General features: G+C 47.7%; 1 protein-coding gene and 1 long non-coding RNA gene across 4 annotated transcripts in view; both read right to left on the bottom strand.

The window, feature by feature from the left end:
- The window catches only part of ADAM12 (ADAM metallopeptidase domain 12), a 349,938-nt gene extending 341,803 nt beyond the window's left edge, over positions 1 to 8,135 (bottom strand). Inside the window, exon 1 of the mRNA XM_030334765.1 lies at positions 7,600 to 8,135. Within this exon, the coding sequence (XP_030190625.1) occupies positions 7,600 to 7,687 (88 nt within the window). The 5' untranslated portion in view covers positions 7,688 to 8,135. The remainder of the gene's footprint in view (positions 1 to 7,599) is intronic.
- Positions 8,136 to 10,402: 2,267 nt separating this feature from the next.
- On the bottom strand, positions 10,403 to 18,747 carry LOC115527485. 3 transcript variants are annotated; one of them, XR_004344261.1, is made up of 5 exons: positions 15,965 to 17,818; positions 15,190 to 15,297; positions 14,299 to 14,431; positions 12,207 to 12,538; positions 10,403 to 10,961 (listed from the first exon to the last, which is right to left on the bottom strand). It is a non-coding gene; the product is annotated as an uncharacterized LOC115527485 (long non-coding RNA). The 3 variants fall into 3 exon arrangements; XR_004344260.1 differs by lacking the exon at positions 10,403 to 10,961 and adding an exon at positions 18,611 to 18,747 and having other exon boundaries at positions 11,986 to 12,538; positions 15,965 to 16,095; XR_004344259.1 differs by lacking the exon at positions 10,403 to 10,961 and having other exon boundaries at positions 11,986 to 12,538.
- Between the last annotated feature and the right edge of the window lie 4,623 nt (positions 18,748 to 23,370).

Here is a 23,370-nt window from a genome sequence, read left to right as displayed (position 1 = left end):
ACCCTCCCCCGTTCATGCTCTGTCTCTCTCTGTCTCAAAAATAAATAAACGTTAAAAAAAATTAAAAAAAAATAGACTCTCAGAGTCTCTAGTAACCAGGAAATTGACAATTAAAATAATGAGATATTTCACCTCCAGCTTAGCAACATTTAAAAGTCTGAAATTGCCATTTGCAAAACCATAGGTAACCAGAACTTTCTAACAAATAAGCATCTAAACTGGTACAACCAATTTAGAAAGTGACAGAGCAAAACATAGGAAAGTGGAAAATGGGCATACTCTACTACTCAATTCATTTGTAATAGAGTCCCTAGAGCTCATACCTATATAAGGAGATAGGTACAAGTATCTTTGCACCATTGCAATATCAAGAACTGGGAAAAACAGATATTTATCAACAGGAATGCACAATTTATGGCTCGTTCAATTAAAAGGAATGAAGCAAGCATATGTACCAACATGAATAAATCTTTAAAATATTGATTTAAAAAAAGTAAGTTGCAGAAGCCTGTTGTATATAGTTGGGTACTGTTTATGTGATGTTTCAATATAAAAAGTGTGTGTGTATGTATGTGTGTATATATACATATATACATATACATATATGTGTGTATATATATATATATATATATATATAAAGTTTTCAGAGTAACAGTTGTTTCTGCAGAAGAAGGAAGAAGTGGATGGGTAGGGAGAACAGGGGACTGATATAAATAGATCTTGAACATTTTACATCTTTAAATTTTCAAAATCCTGAAGCACATATTAAAACCTGTTGGGATGAGCACTGGGTGTTGTATGGAAACCAATTTGACAATAAATTATATTTAATATAAAAATTAATAAAATAAAATAAATAAGAAAAACCCTGGTTGATAAGAATATGGGTGTATAACTTATTCTGGATCCTTTTCTCAACTTTTGAAATATTTTACATTTTATAAGCAAATGGATGATGGGGACAAAAAGTCTTTTTCAATCATCTTTTTCATGATCACAACTTATACTGAAATTGGCTGAAAAAATGATTTCAGTTTAGAAATTTTACTTAGTAGGTCACACTTCTGGAATGCATCTATCCCATCAACCTGAGTACAGTTGCACTTTAAGATATAACACAGACTCCAAATTCTAATGCAGGCTAGGCTCTTGCGAACACTACCAAAAAATCCAGGATTTAGAATCAAAAACAAAAAGCCAGAACCAGGTTCTCAGAGACTATTCAGATTCATGTGAACACAGAGTTCATGAGAAATGCTTAAATCCTATTCTGGCTTATTACAAACATAGCAAAACAGAAAACAAGGAATCTATTGGTCAAACTACAAGCCAGTGCTCACCGTACCCTGCTGAGCAACCTCAGTAGTTCTAAGAATGGATCCTCTGAATGGATGGGGGAAGCCAAAGCTTCTAGGAGCAGGTGAATGGATGGAAGGTCCAGAGTTGGTCGAATGAGACTGCCCAATTTTTTAAGTAGTTGTCTAGAGCCTGAGCTCTTAACGTAGCCTTGGGAGGACATAAAAGCTTAAAAGATGAAAGATATCAATATGACGCTGAATTATTCAGGTTCTCCATTCCATCATCTGTCAGCTGGAGGCCAGGCATACTGGACGTTAGATAAAGCACAAGGATGCAGAGTGAAAAACGAGCTGGAGGAAGTATGAAGATTGAGATGGCAGCCTGTTGGAGAGCATGACGTTCGATCCAGTTCAAATAAAGTTGATTTGAACTGCATTACCATTCTGCTTAAAACTAAGCTAAATTGCAATCTCATTGCTATAGATGTTATTATTATTCCAAAGACAGAGTACGTAGACTACCAAACGTTCGCCAGGGCTAGGGGAAGACCTCGTCTCCATCACGACACAGCCTAGAGACTGCCCTTGCACCCGCAACTTCGCAGACTCACCATCGGAAGCCAGGGTCTCCTTCTCTGCCGAGTGAGGGTAGCAGCAGGAACGACTGAGAGATTCTCACACGAGAAGGGTATGAGATGGTACATGCAAAGATCTTAGAACTGCTCCCGGCACCAAAGCCCTCAATAAATGTCTTTTTAGGCAACTACGTGCTGGTATAAAAACTTCTGGTTTAATAAAATACTAAACAAACACAGAAAGACATAGCTGCTAAAAATGCACAGTAACGATTTCTTGAAACGTTCGGTCCAGATTATATCAACTTCACTTTCGCAATCCCAGGGAGCTGATAATTGAAGAATTGTACATACTACAGAGTTGTCTAAAACAGCTCCCAGTGGGGACACGGCTAAAGGGCTACAGGGCTAGCCATGTGGTACGGAAGAAACATCTGAAAATGTTTCTCATACCTGTCTTTGTAAATCATAGACGCTGCAGGAACAGTTCAGCTTAAAAAGGCTTCTGGAATGCAAAACAAAAAATTTGTTTTGCAGTTGTAATGAGTTCATTACAGCATCATCCACACCCGGAAGAAATCTGTTTAGCATCTTTACATGATGCAGTTACATTGCTTGAAAAAAAAAAAAATCTTCAGTTTCCACAGCTGTAACATCTACCTAATTAGGTATATATTGACTTCAAGCATTTGTAGACTTTAAAAAGAAAGTTTTAAAACATTTAAAAATGGATGTAATTTTTGTTTCCACAAGGAAGGAACAGAAAGAGCCAAATGACAGTTAAGAGAAAGAAAGCGTGTCTATATGTAGGGTGCGGTAACAGAAGCAAACCCACAGGTGTTTATCTGCACTCTCTCCAAAACCCCACAATAAGGAATAATAATACCAGTAATTTTAAAAAACAATGCATTGGAGACAACAGGTAAGAGAGAGCAACAAAGCTTTGGAAGATGGAAGAGGATAGATGAGTGGTTCCCTACTTGGCAGAGAAGAGAAGGTGGGAAGCCAGCTGCTTAGAGAGGAGGGAAGCCGCTGAGAAGGTGAGATGGATGAGAAAAACCTGTAAGTGCTTGGGAACAGGAGTCATGGGCACCTCTGACAGCCAATACAGGCTGGGCTGAAATACTGTCCAAGGAAAGAGCCCCAGATCCCTTGAGAAGCCACCATGGGGAAGGGATGGCCCCTTCCTCTCTGATAGGCAAGGAGATGTATCTTCTGGAGACACCGAAGCAGGGAAGTTCTGTGCTCAATGACCCCAGGCATAGCTGAGGGAGGGAGGGGAAGCAAGGTGTCAAACTGAAAACAAAAGAGTTAAAAAAAAAAAAAAGCAAATCATGCTTAATCACCTTAACCCTATCCCCCTTGCTCAGTTCACAGACCCTCTAATCAGGCTTTAATCTCCTCAACAGGAGGGTGCATGGTTCCCTGCAATAAAGTTGTGCTTTGGGAGCATGCAGAACTGTCAATCAGCCTCTTAGTGTCTCATTATGAAGTGGAAACAACCAAAACCCAGACATTTGAAGAAAGTCAGAGACTATAACAAATGGGGGTGGGGAAGAATCTCAGAGCTAATGAGGAGAATGAAGTGAGCAAAAGAATGCTCAAAAAATAAAAATTAATACACTCCAAGAGTTTGCCGAAATCTTACATATTTTACAAAATAAAAAGGGACAGAGCATGAAATAACTTGAATAGCGAGGTAAAGAAACTCTCCCAGAAAGCAGAACACAAATGCAGAGATGAAAAATAAATAACAAAATTACAGAATGGTTTTGGGAGGTTGGGAGAGCCAGCTGATAGCAGTTTCATTAAAAGCATGACAAAAACCAGTGATGAAGAAAATAATTGAAAAACACAAGGAAGTCGACTAGAATTTTATAGCTTGAGCGTTCAAACTGAAAGGGTATACAGAGTCCCCAGCACAATTGCTGATAAGAACTTAGTTAAAGCAAGTCACCATGAAGTGTAATAATACTAGGGATAAAAACGATGGTAATAGGTTCCAGGAAAAAAAAAAATCTACATTTAAAGGATCGACAGAGTGCCATCAAGTTCTCAAGCAGCAATGGGCATAGACAATTAAGATCTGTCTTGTAAAATACCGAGGAAAGAGGATTTTCATCTTGGAATTTTATACCTAAACCAACTAGCAGTCAAGGGTGGAATAGACGTACATATTTGTACACAAGGTATGGCAGGCACACATTGCAACCTTCTTTCTTATTCACATGTTTGCGATACCAATGTGTACAGATAAAAATACATACTTACCTATTTTCCCAGGCAGTTAGCCATGGCCCTGTGTCCTACATCGACAAAGAGAAAATCTGCTACGAAGGTGTCTGAAAGTGTCCTTATTTTCCTGATAGAAGAGACTTGGCTGGCTCTGCTTTTTCCCTCTTCTGCCCTATCACTGCCTAGAATTCAGATATAATGCTAAGAGGTAGAGCAGCTATCATGAGACCATGAAGCAGGAAAGGCAAAAATCAACATGTAAGGATGCCAGTGACAAACAAAAATAAAAGCTTGGGTCACTGGTAGTCTCGCAGACCCACTGTGCCAGCTACTACACTGCTTACTTCAAAAGTGTGTATCATATAAAGAAAAAAAAAAAAACTAAAGAAAAAAAATTCTGTAGTCAGGTTTTCCGTTATTTCATGCCAAAAATATTCCTAACAAGTTATCAAATGGTTTTGCCTCCCACACACCCTTCCTCAGAAAGTTACTGGAAGGTGTGCTCCACAAAAATAAGGAATAGATTAAGAAAGACAAAGTTATGGTGCTCATAAAACAGGTGATCCAACAGAGGAAGGGTGCAGAAAGAAATGAAAGTATCTTAGTATTACGGGTAGTCTTGCGACACCAGCCGCACTGTATGCTTAAAAGTAACCAGTTCATATTGGAACAAAAGAATAAAGGTCTCCAGGAGAGAGAACATCAAATAAAGAATGGATAGAGTACCTGTACCACCTTGTTGCAAGAAATTTAATAGTTCTTCCAGAAAGTTTGGGAGGTAGAGATTGGTACACCAGGAATAAAGCAAAAGAACAGGTTTGGTTTTTTCTTTTTCAAAAAAGCAATTATTAACTCTAGGAAAAACAAAAAGTTGCAAGAGGTATGAAATGCAGTCATAGGACACCGCGTGGCTCAACTGTGAACAGTATTTGCAAAACCTTCAGAGTGCAAACACTGAATTTTGTTTTTTAAAAAAAAATTACTGGAAAGTTGGAAAGAAGGGATGCCAGTGTGGCTGGAGTAGAATGAATAAGGGGGGAATGGGGGTATGGTAAGAAAGGATATCACAGAGGAAAACAGGGATTAGGTTATCCAGAGGTTTGAATTTTCTTTCCTAAGAGCTGTAGAAAGCCACTGGAGAGTTTTAAACAGGAAACCAGCATGATCCAACTCATGATTGAAAATGATGACTTTGGCTGTAGCACTGGGAAGAATACACTGTGCAGGGGCAGGAAAGAGAGCCAGCAGACCCGTCAGGAGGCTACTCTAGCAGGGATAAGAGGCTCCTGCAGAAGACAGAGAAGAAGAAAAGGAGGGCTGGGTTGCGGAAAGCACACCTAGAAAGCGAGGGCAGAGGGTAGATGGAAATACATGTTGGAGGGCGGTGGATTTTAGGGAGAGAGGGATGGCTTTCTATGTGGTAGTGTGAGACATCTGGAAAAGGCAGAAGGTGTTATCACCGAGTCTGGAAGAGTGGGGGACGAGTGGATTCAGGAGTTGGGGGTCTGGGGTCTAGGGTTCTGTGTTGGACGCGTTGGGGGCTAAAATGCCACTAAAGAGCACCCAACAGGCAACTCTTCTGGGGCATGGGGTCCCCACACAGGGAGACAACCCCCAGGATATACTCTGCCTTCAACAAGCAGTAATTTCTCCTTTTCTCTTGCCAACGCAAATGAATGCTTTATTACATGCTTGGATTTTTAAGCAACCTCAGTGCTATGATTTGGGGCACTGATTGCTTTAAGAATTGATACTGAGAATCCAAAGATAAACAAGCAGTGAACCCTGGGATATCACAACATATAACCCATTCAAAATGTTTAGGTCTAACTGGTTTTCTATCTGAGGCATCTCTATCCCAAGGAAAAATCCCGTATTTGTCTCTAACAAGCCGGCCGTCAGAAAATAATAAAAGTCCCCCATTTCGCGAAATAATTTCCCATTGTTATTTGATTTCGTAAACATCGTCTTCTAAAAAAATGTAATATTATCCACGCTCAGAGGATTTCTGTCTATGCGTATAGAGCATATGCAAGTTAAAGACCACCTCGGGCACACTTTGAGATTCTGTCGGAGTTTTAAAAAGTTCTTTCCCAATAAACATTCAAAGGGACCAATTTGTACAAAAGTCTTTCAAAAACGCTTTTGACGACCACGATTTTGATCTGCGGGTCATAGAGCTCCTTCAACAGTCGGCAGAATTCTGCCTTGGCTTCCACACTGCTCTGTGCAATCCTTCGATTTAATCATTACTTCCCAGATTGGTCTTCATTACTGTGTGGATTTTAACGAGAGCTGGGGTTTAGCCACATCATAGTAGACGTGGTGGGGGTGGAGGATAGCAGTGGCAACTGCAAAATAAAACGTACCATAAAGTGGTAACGGCTCATGATTGAGGCCAGTTGTTGAAAAATAAATGCCTGTTACAGTAGAGAACCATAGACACGGAGAGTTGGAGGCCAAGGCAAGTCTTTCATTGGTAGGCCGACAGCGCCTCTAGCGGCAGAAAGACCGCGGTGGCGGCGTCCAGGGGAAGCTTCCGAATTTGTAACAAGGCACCTGCTGGGTGAGCCCTCATTAGGCAAAAACAAAGGACTCACAGGTGCCCGGCGTTAAGGGGATGCGACTCGAGGACACGCAGGCCTATGAAACAGCCATAATGCCTACGTCTCGGTTTAACTTCGAAGTGAGTTGTCACTTTACACAGGTTGATTGAAGGATTATTTACAGCCCAGAAAGTCACGGAGTGGCGGGAGGAGGAAACATTCTGCTAAAGTTTGGCCGCCGCCGACAACTAAGGGAGCGATCCGGAATAAAAAAGAAGGAAAGGAAACTACAGAAGTAGGTGAAGAGGCAATTAAAAAAAAAAAAAAAAAAAAAAAGAACGCTGTGGCACGCGGCACACCTGCGGAGAAGGGAATGGCTCACCTGTGTGGTTACTGAGCACCCCCCAAGTTTAGGGGGGCAGGGCTGGAAAGGAAACTTCACGGAGGGTTGACCCAGAACCTGGGGAGGGTGGGGAGTGGATTCGGTAAAGGGAGAGGGTCCGTAAGAGGACGCGACGCATGCACATCATCCCCAGCGACACGTGTAACTGTCAAGACCCACACCTTGGCAAATGACACCCGAAAGGGGAGGGAGGGGAGCGGGGAGCGGCCCCGAGGCTGTGCCGTCCGGGCTACGCGCTGGCGTCTTCCGGGCCGCGAGCCAAGTGCTCCCTCCTCCACCCCCCCAACCTCCCGGGAATTGGCACCTCGGGCGGCGCGGGGGGGTGGGGTCCCCTCCGCGCCGGGAGCCGGAGCCCCGGGGCTCTGCACAAGCGCCCCCGCGCGCCGCCCGGCCGCCAGGCGTCCCCCCCCCCCACCCCGAACCCCGGTGCCGCGCGAGGTACCCTCCGGGGGCGGGGGCGATCCCCAGCCCGCGGAGGGGAGCGGAGGGCGGGAGCGGAGGGCCGGGGCCCGGCAGGGGGCCGCCCGGGCTCCGCGACTTACCTCGGGCCGCGGGGGGCGCCAACAGAGCCCCGGCCAGGGCGAGCAGGAGGGCGCGGGCGGGGGGCGCGGGCGGCGGGCGCGCTGCCATGGTCGCCGGCCTTCGGTGCAGCAGCTCTCGGGGCCCGGCGGCGAGCGCTGCACCATCCCACGCGGGCGCCGAGCGGGGACCCGGGCGGCGCGACCCGAGGGACTTCCTGCCGCCGGGAGTCAGCGCCGGAGCCCTCGCGCAGCGCCCGCGCCGCCGAGGAGCCGGTCTAGGCTTTCATTTTTTTTTTTTTTTTTTTTCTGAAAGTTTTGCCCCCCCCACCCTCGGTGTGTGCGTGTGTGCGCGCGCGCGCGCTGCGCTGGCACGAGCCAGCCTTGACCGTTGCAGTGAGTGAGCAAACTGTCCGAGTTGGCCCGGGGACGAGGAAGGTCGTTAGGGAGAGGAGGCCGGCCTGTGAAATGGACCCGCGGCCAACAGTCACCGTTCTCATTACCTCGGAACAAATTATCGTCTCCCCCGCACCCCCGCCCGCCGGCGGCGTCCCGCGGGTCCTAGAGACCGCTCAGCGCCCCCCCCCACCCCCACCATCCCACGCCGGGGTCCCGCCCAGAGCCCGCGCTCGCCCACCCCCGGGGGCGGCTCGGGGCCCGGCGCCTCGCGGGCCGCGCGCCCCGGCGGCACAGACGTGGCTCGGTGGCGGCGCGGGCGCCCGGAGCGCACACGTCCCCGCCCCGGGATGATGTGGCCGCGGGGCCCCGGGCGCCCGGCTGCCAAGAGCACACGCGGCTGCACGGTCCAGCTTTCCAGTCTGAGGCTGGAAATGATGACTCCGCCGCTCGCTTCCCGGCTCGCCGGGAACCCGCGGACCGCCGGTAGCGGGTCTGAAAGGCTGTCTGTCCCGCGCCCGGACGGGCGTCCCCCGGGCCTGTCCCCTAGACCCCCACGCGCACACCTCGTGCCTGGGAAAATCATCTCGGACTCGCGGGCGCGCCACGTCTGGGCAAACATTATTACGCTTTGGGTGTATCGCTTTAGGTTTTATGTTGATAGAGGTTGGCTCCCGTGTCTTTTCCTACGGCATGGACCCAGAAAAGGGTGCACTGTGTCGTCTCCCAAACTTTCCTGGGCGTGAGAAGCCTCTGGGTTTGTCTCTTAGAAATGCAGATTCCCCGGCGCCCTTCCACGCCTTTGGCACGAGACTCTCTGGGCCGCAGGAGAGCGCCTGGGGCCCGCGTGCCAAACACGGGTAAAGTCAGTGGACGGCCTTACCTCGGGTCCTGGTTCTTGGCGGCCTCACCCCTTCCACCAGAGAGACGCACAGAGCCTTGATGCCCCTTTTGGTGACCCGGCGTGTTGCCCTCTCAGAGAGGGTGGGGATCCACCTGCGGTGAGCTACACTCGCTGAAGGAGCCGGTGTAGCAAGGGTGGTTGCCACCGCTAGGAGAATTCTGTCCTGTGACTCCCCACCAATGCCTGACAGTGTCCGCGTTCCAAGAGGCCTGTGGCTCCTGTTGGAGGAAACTCCCTTTACCCTCTTTTGCTACGGGGAAAAGAGGGTGACGGGAGTCTCGCAGCGTTCTCCAGAACCAGGTCAACCCTCTCAACAAAGTACAGGCCTTTTTTAAAAAAACTGAAAGGGAGCGGCAAGGGCCCCTTCTCTGCCCTGGGATGGCTCAACGCTCCACCTGGAAACAAGGCCCCTGTGGAAGCCCCAGTTTAAATCCAGCTCCGTTTACTGCTTATCCCTCTGCAGAACCTCTCTGTTCATTCATTCGCTCAAAACGCAATTGGCAATGCTGTGTTAGGGACCTGGGAAGCCAAACTAGTGAGAAATGCCTTTTGCCTTCAAAGACTTTTCTGACTGGCAGGACAAACGGATAACTCGGGACTATTGAACAGTGTTGATTGGTTACTTAACCTATTTTAATCATCAGTGGGTTGTTTGTGAACTACGACGTTATTTACAGATGCACTTGATGTGATCACAGTATTGTGCGAACGTAATGCGGCCATTCAATTTAAAGTCCCGGATCTATGGAGGAGGAAACTGTCGTGTATAAAGGTTAAGTGACTTCCGCATGGTCACAGGGCAAGAGGTGGGTCAGAGCCCACACCAGATCTGTTGGCGAATACAGCCTGCGGCTTTAACTCTGACTCCTAAGCTTTGGGTTCAGCATCTGTTAAGTGAAAGTAAAGTACAAATCTCCCAGGTGATAGTGAGCACTAAATAAGCTAATAACAGTGCTTCCCTCACCCATGGGATTCCTGGTGTTTGTTAAGATTTCAAATCCCCTGGTATTTGCACTGGACGTTGTTATTTGGAAGGTCTGGGAAGTTTTCTCAAGTACTCAAGTGGTTCTGAGTTCCCAGAACTTTCAGAAGACGCTGTGTAAGAGAATTAAAAATTGATTCCTTTGAAGTCAGTGGGACAGCCTAGTTTTAGGATGAGTCTAGCTGCTGGCCTCGCGAATCTTTCTGACTGGGCAAATTTTTTATTTATAACGGACCTCATCTGTGCTCTGCACTGGGCTAGGGGCTTTTTTCTCTTCTCATGATTCATTTCTTTTTTGTTCTTTAATATTCAGCTGTTACTCTTGACTGTAGAAATCCTGTGTGTGTGTGTGTGTGTGTGTGTGTGTGTGTGTGTGTGTGTTTTAACCTGGAAGTTGCAAAACTCTTTCCAAAGGGCTGAATGTACCCCCAAGACTGTCCTTGCTTTGTTTTTGACTGAATGAAAGAAAACAGCCAATGCGGGGGGCGGGGGGGGGGGGGAGAAAGACAGGAAGGAAAATCCTAGCCACAGCCCTGGTTTCTTAACCATTTAATTTCCCATGTCTGTGAAGCAAGGAGTCTGGACTGACACTCTATCCATAAAGACTCCGTGCCCATCCATAACAGCCAGCTAGGCAGACAGAATCTTACGTCCGGCAGATGGTTGGCCTTTGGATGGGAACTCTGCCTCCTCGTTCACAGGAAATGGAAACCGACGTGGCATCCAGTATTGGATTGTTAGGTCAGGGTACGGGGTCAGAGGCCAGGATCTGCTCATTAAAATTTCAGATAGATGGTTTCTTGTCCCTTCCTTTCCAGAAGAACTGACCTTTGCAATACCGTTTCCTGTGTGCTATTTTTGTTTAACAGCCTGGGCACTCATGAACAGGGCACTTATTCCTTACCCAAGCTCACATTTAGTTCAAACCGCTCTGAGTAAAGCCGATGAGCAATGGAGGCAGATTTTCCTAAGCCAGGATTTTACAGGTCGCCACTCTGACTTCTGTGAAGGGTCAGCCTCCTCGCAGCTCGACCTGTTGATGGAGCTTCAGACACAGGCTTACAGAACAGCTTTTATCTATCCAAGCACAGCTCCCCAGGCTTGCTGCAAAAGTAAACAAACACAGTCACCCCACGATTAAGATTCTTGGAAACCTTTTTAATTCCATCTCGTGGCGGGGGCTTGAAACTCATGACTCTCTGTCTGCGATAACGTGGAGTCTGTTTGCTTTTCATAGGTCTTGCTTCCAGAACCCATGCCCCACCTCAAGAGGCTGCTCCAGTCTCACTCAAGAGCACTGAACAAAGAATGCTTTGGTGGGGGGGGGGGGGGGATCAGGGACTCGAGAGGGCTCCGGGTCAGAAGGGACATGGAAGGTCATTTGGACCAGCTCCCTCCACCCCCATCTACACTCAACTGCAGTGCCCAACCGACCATCCACGACTTCCTTGTATACCTACTGTGACGGCGAACTCATTCCTCATTACTCAAGAGAGACCATTTTAAGTACCCCAAGTGACTGACAATATCCAGGAGGAACAGAGAGCCACCCCATGGCCAGAATGCCAGCTGCTGAGACGTCCCCCTCCACCCCCACCGCTGTCCCTTCCCACTGTCACTGGGCCAGGGTGAATAAAAAGACGGCACTCAAGAAAAGGTAAACAGAATCTCAAAAATAAACACAAACTCACCAGAATGACCAAATATTTGAAGGTCCTCCTTCATTCAAGAAATAAAGCTTAATCCCCTTCCCTTTTCGTGTGGGCTGGGCTTGGAGATTCGTTCTAATGAATAAAATATGGCCCAAGTGCCCGTGCAGGACTGAGACTATAGCATGAAAGGCTGGAGTGACTCAGGTCGCTCGCTCCGAAGAAAACCAGCTGTCACGAGGACTTTCCAGCAGTCCAACGGGGAAGAACTGAGATAGGATAGGGAGGTCTCCTGTCATCAGCCACGTGAATGAGCCTTCATGGAAGCCATCTTCCAGCCCAGTCAAATTTTTCAATGATGGCAGGCCCAGGGCAGTATCTGAGGGACCCCACGGCCCAGCCACCCTCAGCCACAGACACTGCACGAGATAATGGACGTTTATTGTTTTGAGCCACTTATTGGGGAGGGGGGGCGGGAGGGGAGGGTGGTTTGCTGAGCAGTAGTAGTTAATCGGCGTTTCACAAAGCAAACATTCCATTTCTACTAGAAAGGATTTCACTATGAAGGGCACCTCCCTTGTTTGAGCTTTGAGTACAAGTTACAGACAGATGGCCCTAGGCCTCAGCTAAATAGCAGCATGACTGTCGAAGTACCTTCCATTTACTGTCACAGGCGACCCGGTTTGTGAACAAATCGTACCGTCATCCCATCTGCAGATTGACACGCCTTTTATGTGGCGAGAGGGCGCAGGAGGGGGAGGCGAGCGCACAAGCTTGGTTCTACAGCTTGACTCAGTTCCTTCTATGAAGGACGGTTGAACATGTGATTGAAGCCACAGTGATGGACGGTATAGCCACCAGGACAGCCATGACCAGCAGAGCACGCCATCCAGGGGTGTGGAGTTTCACCAGCTTCTCGGAGTATTTGCGAATCAGATGGCAGCGATCTGATCTAAACAGCCACTTTCCGGAAGTTGTGATACATTTTTTACCAGCTGCCTAAGAACCTGCAGGCGTTTGCTGTCGACGTGTCTTGAACACATCAAAGAGAAAAGGAGATGAAAAGGTCATGCCTGCTCTTGGATGGAGGGACCCATCAGGAGAAGCACAAAAGCTTCCCACCCGTCAAGGCGGCCACTCCCTCCTCAGGTTTCTGCTCTGGAAAGATGCATGGGTTCCCAGAAGCCAGGCGAGCTGGGATTGGTGGGGCCTCTGGAGACAAGCCAGGCCCTCCATAATCAGTCTGGCCTAGTCCCCAGTAGGCTTCCTCCCAGGGAGGGGCCGGCCCTATTTTACAATAACCCCAGGGAAGGCCATTCCAAGACGTGCATATGTTTCTGAAACTCCTCCTTTACCTAATCTCTCTTGTGGCAAATTAGGCCGTTTGCCTCTTAGTCTGTGCTCTTGAAATTGGAAAATAACTGGGCACCGGCCCCCCTCTATGTATTGGAATACAGTCCCCCTTTCGTCTTTACTGTTTTAGGCAAATCAACCCCAATTTCTTTAACTCGCCCCATGGGTCCTATCCTTGCTCTCTTTAATCATGTTTTTTGCTCTGCTTTGGAGCCTCTCCAGTTTCCTGATTTCTCTTAAACTGTGGAGGCAAAATGTGGCCACGGAGCTCCAAGACGGGTCTGCACGAGGCCGCGGGGAGCGGAGGCTGGTTTATTGTGTCGGCTTTATCGGTGGTGGGGTCTCTCCTCTTCGGAGCCAGACTATTTTCTACTTTGGGGGTGAGGAACTATTCCGGGCAGCACCGGGGAGGCCGGCCCTCCATCGCATCCCCGGCATCCCTTGACTGTGGCAGTGCAGCCCTCCTTTTCACTGTATCTACTTCAGCCGGCGCCCTGGATCTCAGTTTTCTATGCTTCTTTGATGGGCCTCCTTCTATGCGGGCCTTTCTCCCATTAACTACTCCTCACCGGACTCATGCAGAAAAGCCAACTCAGAGTTCTAGGGCCTTGGGTCCATTGTTCTTCCTCCCGCACTGAGCTCTGGTCTAGGATCTGATGGAGCTTTAATTTTGTAGCAGTTACCCAGCACTTGACATTTGTCATTACCACCGTGTCCTGGTCCAGGAGCAGCCAGCCCCACTGCCCCAAGCCTGCCAACTTAGGTCCGTATCAGTGAGAAAGTGCGCCCCGGCCTCCCTGTATAAACACTGCCAGGTTCCTTGCCCTGAGTAGGAATATCGCCTAATATTCTTAGGCAATATTCCCGAGGGGGTATTCAGCTGTCTTTGTCCTAGGCTGAGCTGAAGAATAAAAAGTAGTTAAGCAAACATCCCCAGAGCTCCTTCTGTGTCCTGTGCTGGAGGCGAGGGACACAGACAACGGCCCCCACTCTCCTGCCCCCCTAACTGTGTGACAGAATGGCTCTGAGCCTACCTAACATAGTCGTAGTGGACAGCCTCTGTCCTGCATCTGTCTGCTCTGCCCCCTGGCCCCCAGGATCTCATCGACTCCAGAGTCCTATTCATTACCCTGCTTTTGAAGGAGGAGAGGGAGGCTCTGAGGAGTGACTTGGTCAGATTTAAAAGCAGTGCATCTGGGATAGGAAGCCGGGTGTGTCAGACCCCGATACTCCATCTCATTTCCTCTCTGCTGAACCCTTTCTTTCTTCCTCTCTCCCTCCACCACACCCTTCCAATTAGTCATAAAGTCCCATCCACTCAGCCCCAGGAATCGCTCCTGAGTCCGTCACCACCCCCCCCCCCCCCCTCCAGCCCCAGGGCCAGATAACCATGGCGCCTCCCCTGGACGACCCCAGGGCCAGGTAACCATGGCGCTTACCTCTGATGAGGCTCACAGTGCTTCCCCTGGATGACCCCAGGGCCGGGTAACCACAGTGCCTCCCCTGGATGACAGTCTCAGGCCCCTCGAGCTCGATTTGCTCTCATTCCAGCTCCTGCTGTTGCAAAAGCACCTTTAAGATGAAAATCAGACAAAACTTCGCTGAGTCCTCATGGCCTTTAGTAACACATCAAACCTCCTTCGCGGGATACTCAAGGCCATTTGGGATTTGAGAACCGCCAGAGTTCCCAACCTCATCTCCCTCCTCCCCCCACCCCCTCCCCGGCCCCATCCTTTAGCCATGTGGGACCACTGGACGTTTTCAAAGTGTTTAACACTTCTTGGCTGTCCATGCTTCTCTTAATGTCTGAATGCCCTTCTCCTTTCTGATCCGCCCTTCAAAGCCCAGAGTGGCGCCATTTCCTCCGCACTGTTTTTTTCTACTACTCCAAGCAAAATGGAGACTTAACTCTCGTTCTGTGTCTCCACTGCTGACATCAGGCTTACCACTTTGTACCATAATTATTGTTATGCGAGCCTGGCTGCCTTACTGGATGGGGAGCCCCTCAGAGGTAGGGCCCCTTGACCTGTTACTATTATATCTGATATGCCCATGCCTCGCCCAGGGCCTGGCAAAAAAAAAAAAAAAAAAAAAGAAGGCCCAGCAATTTCTGGTTCAGTGGATAAATGAACCAATGTGTGACTGTGTTCCCACTTGGGTCTTTAAGACTTTTGCTCTCCATACAGCCTGCCAGGCCAGGCTCAAGGATAGTGATCCCATGTAAGCATATTTATTGCTGAGGTCCAAGAAGATAAGTAGGCAACATTTCATTTCTTTCCCAAGCCATTCCGCCAATAACCTCTGTAATTAGTCCAGTTAAGGCCCATTACCATTGCAAATCAAGTTAGGACTGATTTCCACAGTGCTAGCAGTCTGTATCAGGACATGTTTTATTTTCTCAAATCTTCCACTTTTAACTCAGTCTGTTACTTCTGGTGCTGTTTTTAAATGTAAGAGAAAATCAAACCGTTTTAAAACTCCAAACAACCTCAAACTGTTTTGTGCTAGTAATCAGACAATGGATAAAGATTGTGGTTATGTAGAGCTATTGCCAACAATGGAAAAAATAAATAACAGCATGAGTCAGAATAATTCGAAACCAGAAATGTGTGTTGGTAATAACTCAGAAAGTCACATGGAAGGGCCGTGGTCACAAAATCAAAGTTGATGTGTTTGTTTTTCGTTTTTCTTCCTTATAATCCATTAGAGAGCCCCTTCTACCTGGTAGAGTGCCAAGAAACCTTACAACATCTAGTATTGGGAAATCAAACCCCGGCACCTTCAGGAAAATGCTGTCTGTCTTGGGGGCAGGATGCAGACAGTCTTGTGTGCCATATGGAAAAATGACCCACAGTGATGAGGAAGCAATGTATCATTGAAGAGGGGACCGTTAAAGTCAGGGAAAAGCCATTGCCGCAGCCTAATCCTTCTAGGCACATTTCCAGCAGCACAGGGGGAATGGCAGCCTCACTCTGGGTGGGGGTGATGTGGAACCAGATCCCATGACCAACTGCACTGCATGGGAATACCAGAAGCGTTACCAATAGTGTGGTTTTGCTACTCAAAGTCAGCTGCTTATCCACCTTCACGGAGGCAAGAAAGTACCCCGCTTCATCATCCCCCGAAAGAATGTTGTCCCCCGTCCTGTGTTAGGCATCCTGATGACATCAGGCTTCCATCTGCCGGCTTGGTCCCCATGACCCGCGACCACGGTCTCCATCCTAGAGGTGACCATCCTGGAGAAAGAAAGCAATGGGACAACAGAGTGTCAGTGTCACCCTCCCACCCCCTAAAGGGCGGTCCTTCAGGCCTTAAGAGAAACAGGCATCAAGGGTCTAAACATGCACCCTCTCTGGAGCTGAACCCCACCCCCTTCTTCTGCTTCGATTTACGGCAACTGACCTATTTCACTGCTCCTTTACCGACCTACTTTGGAGTTCTGTTTTGGAGAGTGACACAAAAGTCCCGTGCATCCCTGCAGAAGAAGAAACGGGCGCACGGGCGCACGCGTGCACACAGCCCAGAAATCAAGGCCGGAGCGGTCTTCCACACAGGAGCCTCTGCTTCCTGTCACAAAAACGCTTGCCAGCACTTTAAAAAGGGTCAACGGTGCTTTCTTTCAGCAGTGAAAATACATACACGGTCATTGATTAGATGCTTACGTTCTGGGAAAATACCTTCGGGCCCATGTCAGTGCGTGTTGGTGGACAGCCTCCTGGCCCGAACAGAAGCCAGCAACGGATACCTGAGTCATGGCGGATCTGGATGCGAATGCCCTCCCCGAACGCGCCCTGCTGAGTGTCACTTGAATCGGAGGCTGTATATCTGAGCTGTCACCCCGCCGTAACTGGTGGACTAAAATTACGTATCTGTTCTACGAGGGAGAGTTATAGTCTGGGTAGCAGATGACCAACATGTGGTTCCCCAAGTGCTAGTTGTGGGTCCGCTGACAACCATCTATGGTAACAGCCGTTACCATTTGCTGAGCGCTTCTTGTGGTCCACACACCTCACCTGTATTATATATAAACCTCTCTACTACTCTGTGAGGTGTGTTTTAGTGTCCCATTTTTACAGATGAAAGACTAACGCCCAGTGACACTAAATAAGTCATTCCAGACCTCCTAACCACTAAGCAGCAAACCCAAAGAAGGACCCACACCCAGGTCTGCCCCGTACGAACGTCTGCATCTTCTTCCCCTAAACCAGATTGCCTCTTCTAAAAGCAGATTCCACCCAGATTTAGAGTTAAATCCTGTGATCATCCCGCGGCCAGTGAGCCATTTGGTTTCTGTCCCTTACCACCTATAAAAATGGGAGGGCTCTTTAACATTGATAGATTTTTAGGTCAATTAAAAATGGAAAGACATTAAATGCCATGTGGTGTCCTGGATCACATTCTGGAAGAGAAAAAGGACATTAGTGGAAAAAACTAGCGAAATCCAAATAAAGGCTGGAGTTTAGTTGATAGTAACGTATCGGTGTTGGTTTCCTGGTTTTGACAAATGTACCGTGTTATTTTAGGTGTTTAGAATAGGGAAAACTGTGTAAAGAGCACGTGAGAACACTCTGTACTATCTTTGCAGCTTTTCTGTAAGTCTGAAATGATTCCAAAATTTAAACGTTGACTTTTGTAAAAAGGGACATCTAAATAAATAAAAGGAAAAGCAGGGAGAAAATAGTAGTTCTCTTCCTGTGGTTTCTGACTGTCGAGATTTGAACCAAGTATTTATTGCAGGCTGGACAGACGTGTGGACTGACACTTTCAGCTACACATCAGTACTCTCGGATTAACACAGTTATTTAAATAAATTCATTTAAAAGTGCCACCAAATGCATTGTAGTCTCTTTGTCCTTGTAGATTTTCTTAACAAGTTCCTAAGGTGGAACCGTTTAATATAAAGATTTTTAACATTACAAAGTGATCTCAAAGGCTAAGTGGAACAAAATGTGCATAGCATGTTACCATTTATCCAGGAAGATGTGATATGAAAATATGAGTATGTGTAAAATGTTATGCTATTATTATATTGTTTTGCAAACAGAAGGATAAACCATAAAATTGTTTAAAACTATTCCACATAAGGGGACAAAGGATCATGACAGAGAAGGAGTAGGTTAGACTTCTCTGAATATACTTTGGTTTGTACATCTGATTTTGAAATCGTGAAAATACTTACGCAGTTATAGAACAAATTAAAATATTAAAAAAAATCAGTCCTCAAAAGTCGAAAGCAAAGTGAAACAAACTTAGCTATATACTGATTTGTGGCCTGACCACAAAGACAGAAACTATTCCACGTGACTTCAAACATGAACTTGACTGCACACCCTTCGTTAGACACAGACTAAGAACACAAGAATGTACGAAAAGGAAAAACAAAGGGTTTTTACTGATCATGTCATGGACTATAGGGTTAGGGTTGTTATTCTGAGATTTCCAATTGATGGGATCAAGTGAAATGCCCCTTAAATTCCAATTCAAAGTATTCTTAGAAACTCATTATACATTATGTTTTAAAAAACATACCTTCCAGGGGTGCCTGGGTGGCTCAGTCCGTTAAGCGTCGGACTTCAGCTCAGGTCAAGATCTCACAGTCTCTGAGTTCAAGCCCCTCGGGCTCTGTGCTGACAGTGCAGAGCCTGGAGCCTGTTTTGGATTCTGTGTCTCCCCGTCTCTCTACCCCTCCCCTGCTTGCTCTCTCTCTCTCTCGCTCAAAGATAAAGATTAAAAAAATTTTTTTAAACATACCTTCCAGCTTTATGCACTGAAAAGGTCTGGAAACAATGGCCATCCAATCACTAAAGAACGTGTCCAGTGCCTAGACTACGGTCTCCAAGGGCCACGTGCATTAAATGCCACCAGGGCTCCTTGGAGAAATGGTGGAATCCAGACCTGGGAAAAGGATTATAGGAGGTGAACCTGGAAAATCTTGTCCTATCATAAAAGGAAGCTTTCAAACACCACTGGAGTCAAGCCAAAAGGAACCAGGAGCTAACCTGACCAGGCCCCCATTAGTCAAAGATAAAATAATTTGAACATCAAAAATAAAAACTTAGTGGAATGCCTGGGTGGCTCAGATGGTTAAGTGACTGACTCTTGGTTTTGGCTCAGGTTATGATCTCACAGCCATGGGATCGAGCCCCGCATCAGGTTCTGGGCTAGGTGTGGAGCCTGCTTAAGGTCCTCTCTCTCCCTCTCTCTCTGTCCCTCTCCTCAACGTGTGCATGTGCGTGAGTGTGTGCTCCTGTAGTCTCTCAAAATAAATACATAAACTTTAAAAATAATAATAACTGGGGCACCTGGGTGGCTCAGTTGGTTAAGCAACCGAGTCTTGATTTTGACTCAGGTCATGATCTCACAGTTGGTGAGTTCAAGCCCCACTTCGGGACCTTCACTGTCAGCACGGAGTCTCCTTGGGACTCTCTCTCCCCCTCTCTTTCTGCCTCTCTACCTCTCTCTCTCAAATAAATAAATGTCAAAAAATTAAAAATAAAAATAATAAAAACTTAGTAAATTGAACATAAAAAACACATTTCTGTTCATGAATTCATTAGAATAGATAAAAACAAACAAAAACCACCTCTTTGTTTGCTCAGGACGCTAGGGAACCAACTCACTATTTTGAAAATAGGTTAATGAAGACAAAGATTATCCTGACTGCTGTATGAACTCTCCCTTTGGGTGTTGAAATAGTTGATGAAGGGAAGTTTGTGTCTAGAGAAGTAGACAAGGTAATCAATGAAAAGGGGACAATACAATTAGAGCGTCACTGGTTTTGCAACCCCCAATGAAATAACAAATCTAGGAACGATCATGGCTGCTAACGTTTCTGAGATGACCAGACATTGTGCCTCCTGATGAAAGGACACAGTACTTTGTCCGAATCCAGCGTGGATTTTAAAAAATACAATGAGCAGAATGGCGCCTGGTGACTCAGTCGCTTAAGGTCCGACTTTGGCTCAGGTTATGATCTCATGGTTCATGGATTCAAGCTCCGCATCGGGCTCTGTGCTGATGGCTCAGAGCCTGGAGCCTGCTTCGGGTTCTGTGTCTCCCTCTCTCTCTGCCCCTTCCCCACTCACGTTCTGTCTCTCTCTGTCTCTCAAAAATAAATAAACATTAAAAAGTTTTTTAAAAATATAACGAGCAGAGAAAAATACTCAGACACCCTGGGGATGCAGCTAGCTAAGTGTGGACAGTGGGCAACCAGGGCAGTGTCATCCAGCAAGGGTTCCCAGGCTGGCAATCGGCATCACTGGGGAGCTTGTGAGAAATGCAAATTCTCAGGCCATACCCCAGAACTACTTAATCAGGAATCTCTGAGGCTGGGCCCAGAGATCTGTATTTTAACAAGCTCTTCATGTTTGTTAATTCTTTTGCATGCTAAAGTGTGAGAAGCACTGATATCCAGGGGAAGCAATCTGATTACTTCAATAAATGAACTGCAAAAAAACAAAAACAAAAACAAAAACAAAAACAAAAACAAAAAAAAACAAAACCAAGAAGGAAACTTCTGGATTTGTAAAGATTTTTTAAAAAATCAGCAATATGCAGTATGTGAACTTTGTTTGGCTCTTGATTTGTAAACACCGACTTGATATTTGATAGTAAGAAGTTATTGTTCATTTTTGAAGGTATGATAGCGGTCTTGTGGTTACATTTCAAACAGTCCTTTCTTTAAGCAAAAGTGTACTCATATGTTGTGCATGAAATGATGTCAGTATCTGAGATTTGTTTGTAAGTGATTCTGGGGTGGGAGGAGGGGAAACAGGCGGCGATAGGCCAGAAACAATATTAGCCACGTCTTCGGAACTACTGAGGCTGGGGGTTGGAGGCATGGGAGCTCCCTATACGACTCTCTCTCTCCCTTTTTCAATATTTTTCAAGCTTTCTATAATAAGATGGTTTTTCAAAAAAGGACTGGCTCAGGAAAATAATATAGCAAATATAACAAAATGTTACCAATTGTTACCTGGATTGATGGATGTATTAGGGTGGTTATTACATTTTTTTCTGTACTTTTCGACGTGCTTGAAAATGCTCACAAGTCAATAAAAAAACTTCCCTGGAAAAAAATCTGAAGTAGGTGCTCATGCTTAAAAAGCGGGCATCACTGTAGAAAATTCACATCACCGTGCTGTGTGCGAGACGAGCTCCACGCGGTCTCTGCCCAGTTCTGGGCCCTTCCTGCTCCTCTGCCTTCTGGAACCAGAGCATCTGGGAAGAAAATCTCTGCCCCAGCCGATCTGCTCCTAATTCCAACAAACGTGAGGGTCCTTTACGCGTCCTGGGACGTTAAGTGATAACGTTCTGTTCCGTGTATTTGTTAGTTCGTTTGGTAGCTTCGTCTTTATTGCTGCATACGATTCCATCGTAGGGATATACCTCAACTTATTTAATGGAAACTTGGGTTGTGTCCAGTTTTTAAGTGTTGTGAGTAGACCGTCAACGAGCATTCTCGTGAGTGCCACGTGCCGGGCATGTGCACACACCTACCTGGGGTGTCCACCCAGGAGTGGGGTTCCTGCCTCGTGGGAACATCGTGACCCTATATTTACCTTTAGCAGGTACCTGGCAAAGCAGTGCCGAGGTCGTGGCCACCGCGCCTCCCACCAGCAACGCATGGAAGTCCCAGCTGCTTCCTCTTCGCAGTGACACAACTGCCACCGTATTTTGCCATTCTGTTATCACCCTGGTTTAGAAGCCCCCCTCAAAAGTGTCCCGTGTTCTTCTGCAGAACTGGCGCCCCTCCTCTGGCTCCTCCCTCTGTTGCAGCTCCTAACGTCTCCGCGGAAGCATCTGGTTCCTGAGTGTCACCTGTCATTAGAGTCCAGACCCCTCAAGCGCAGGGCACCGCCTTATTCCTCTCGGCATCCCGGGGAGGTGTCGGCCCGGCGCACAGTCCCTGCTCAGTTGTTTGATTCGGTGAGGAAATGAATGGATTCATCGGCCAATCCGTCAACGTTCTTAAAAACCTAAAAGGCCATTTACCTGGCAGGACTTGGTACACATTTCATATAAACAACTAAACTCTTGGGGCCATGTGAACCTGTTTTCCATAGCTGTAACACACAGGAAAATTTGGCCTGAAATTCAGAGGAGTCTCAGGGATCGGAAATGTTTTCCCTCTCCAAGGCCCCCCGTGCACCAGGACGGGAGGCACGGAGAAACAGGGCTCACCTGCCAGAAAGGTGCTGCCTTGCTTGGCCCCAAGCTTCGATAGCGTGGATCCCCCTGGCCACCATCCTGCCACGAACACAGAAAACAGCATCCGCACACTCACGTCTTCAGTCCTTGCACCGACCGGCAATCTTCTCTTCGTGGAGGTTTAACGACGCACCAACGCTATCCCGCGCTGACCCCGTCTCTGAGTCCAGGAATTCTCGGAAGCGACCTCATGGTCCAGACGCGCACGCCAGGAGGACAATGATCTCGGAGACGCCACGTGGGTCATGTCCGACAGACACGCGCACGTAACGGCTGCCATCGGGCGGAGGGGGGTGGAAAGTCCACTGCCGGGGGAATACCCTGTGTAGATCATTGTAACCACCAGCAACGAAATGACAGAGCCCTTCTCCAGGCCACTATCTGGCTTTCGCTGAACTTCTGCAAAACGATTACACCAGTGGGCTGACCCCTGCCACTTGGGTTGTGAGCATTTCTGTATGTAGAGGGTGCTGCAGAATGGGAAAAACATCACGGAGACCGAGTGCTGACAAAAGCAGAGCCAGGAGAAAGGTTGCGGAGGTCAGAACGTGTTACCTGCATCCCCTCAAGTCACACCAGCCTGGGGGGGAGGGGGGAGGCTGCATCGTTGCATTTATCTGCATTCCCACTGCATTTGCAATGTCGGCTCTTGCGCCCCTGAAGGCACAAGACTCAGCCCTTTACCTCCAGGTGGCTCCTAAGACTGTCACGTGTGTGATCCGAGCAAATGCCCTTGGCCTCCACTGGCCCCCTCCCCTCCCTGGTGTGGTCCCCAGCCCCATCTTCCTGCAGCTGCGCACAAGGAAACACCAGAAGGGCCAGATGCCCTGTGCCGGCATCAGCAGCATGCGCTGCGACAGGTGACCTGTCAGGCCACCTCGTTTGCAAATGTCCCCTGGGGATTGTAGTGTCAGTTCAGGCTGGAAGAAAAAAAAAAAAAAAGATGGCGGTGGGAGTCTCCCCATACTTACCTGCCCTGTTCCCCCAAGGAAAGCAGGCCCTGCATGGCTGGCCCTCGTTTCTCCAGCTTGCGGGGGTAGCTTACTTCTGCCGGGCAGACTCCTGGGCTTCGTGCTACAGGAGGAGAGAATGGGCAGAGGAGAACGGGAGAAAGGCCAGCAAGAGAGGTGAAAGCCTGTGACAGGGACATCTATGTAAGAAAGCTGGGGAGTGGGCGGAGCTAAGGGGTTGGGAGGGTGGAGCAAAGGTGCCTGACCTGGGAGGCAGGGGACAGCTGAATTGGGGGAAGCAAAAATGGGGACTCCAAATAACGGGGTGAAAGTTCCTGTTATGATTTAGAG

This window comes from Lynx canadensis, chromosome D2 (assembly GCF_007474595.2).
Source record: "Lynx canadensis isolate LIC74 chromosome D2, mLynCan4.pri.v2, whole genome shotgun sequence".
In the NCBI taxonomy this organism is placed as follows: Eukaryota; Metazoa; Chordata; class Mammalia; order Carnivora; family Felidae; genus Lynx; species Lynx canadensis.
This window is presented reverse-complemented; position numbering and strand designations above follow the sequence as displayed.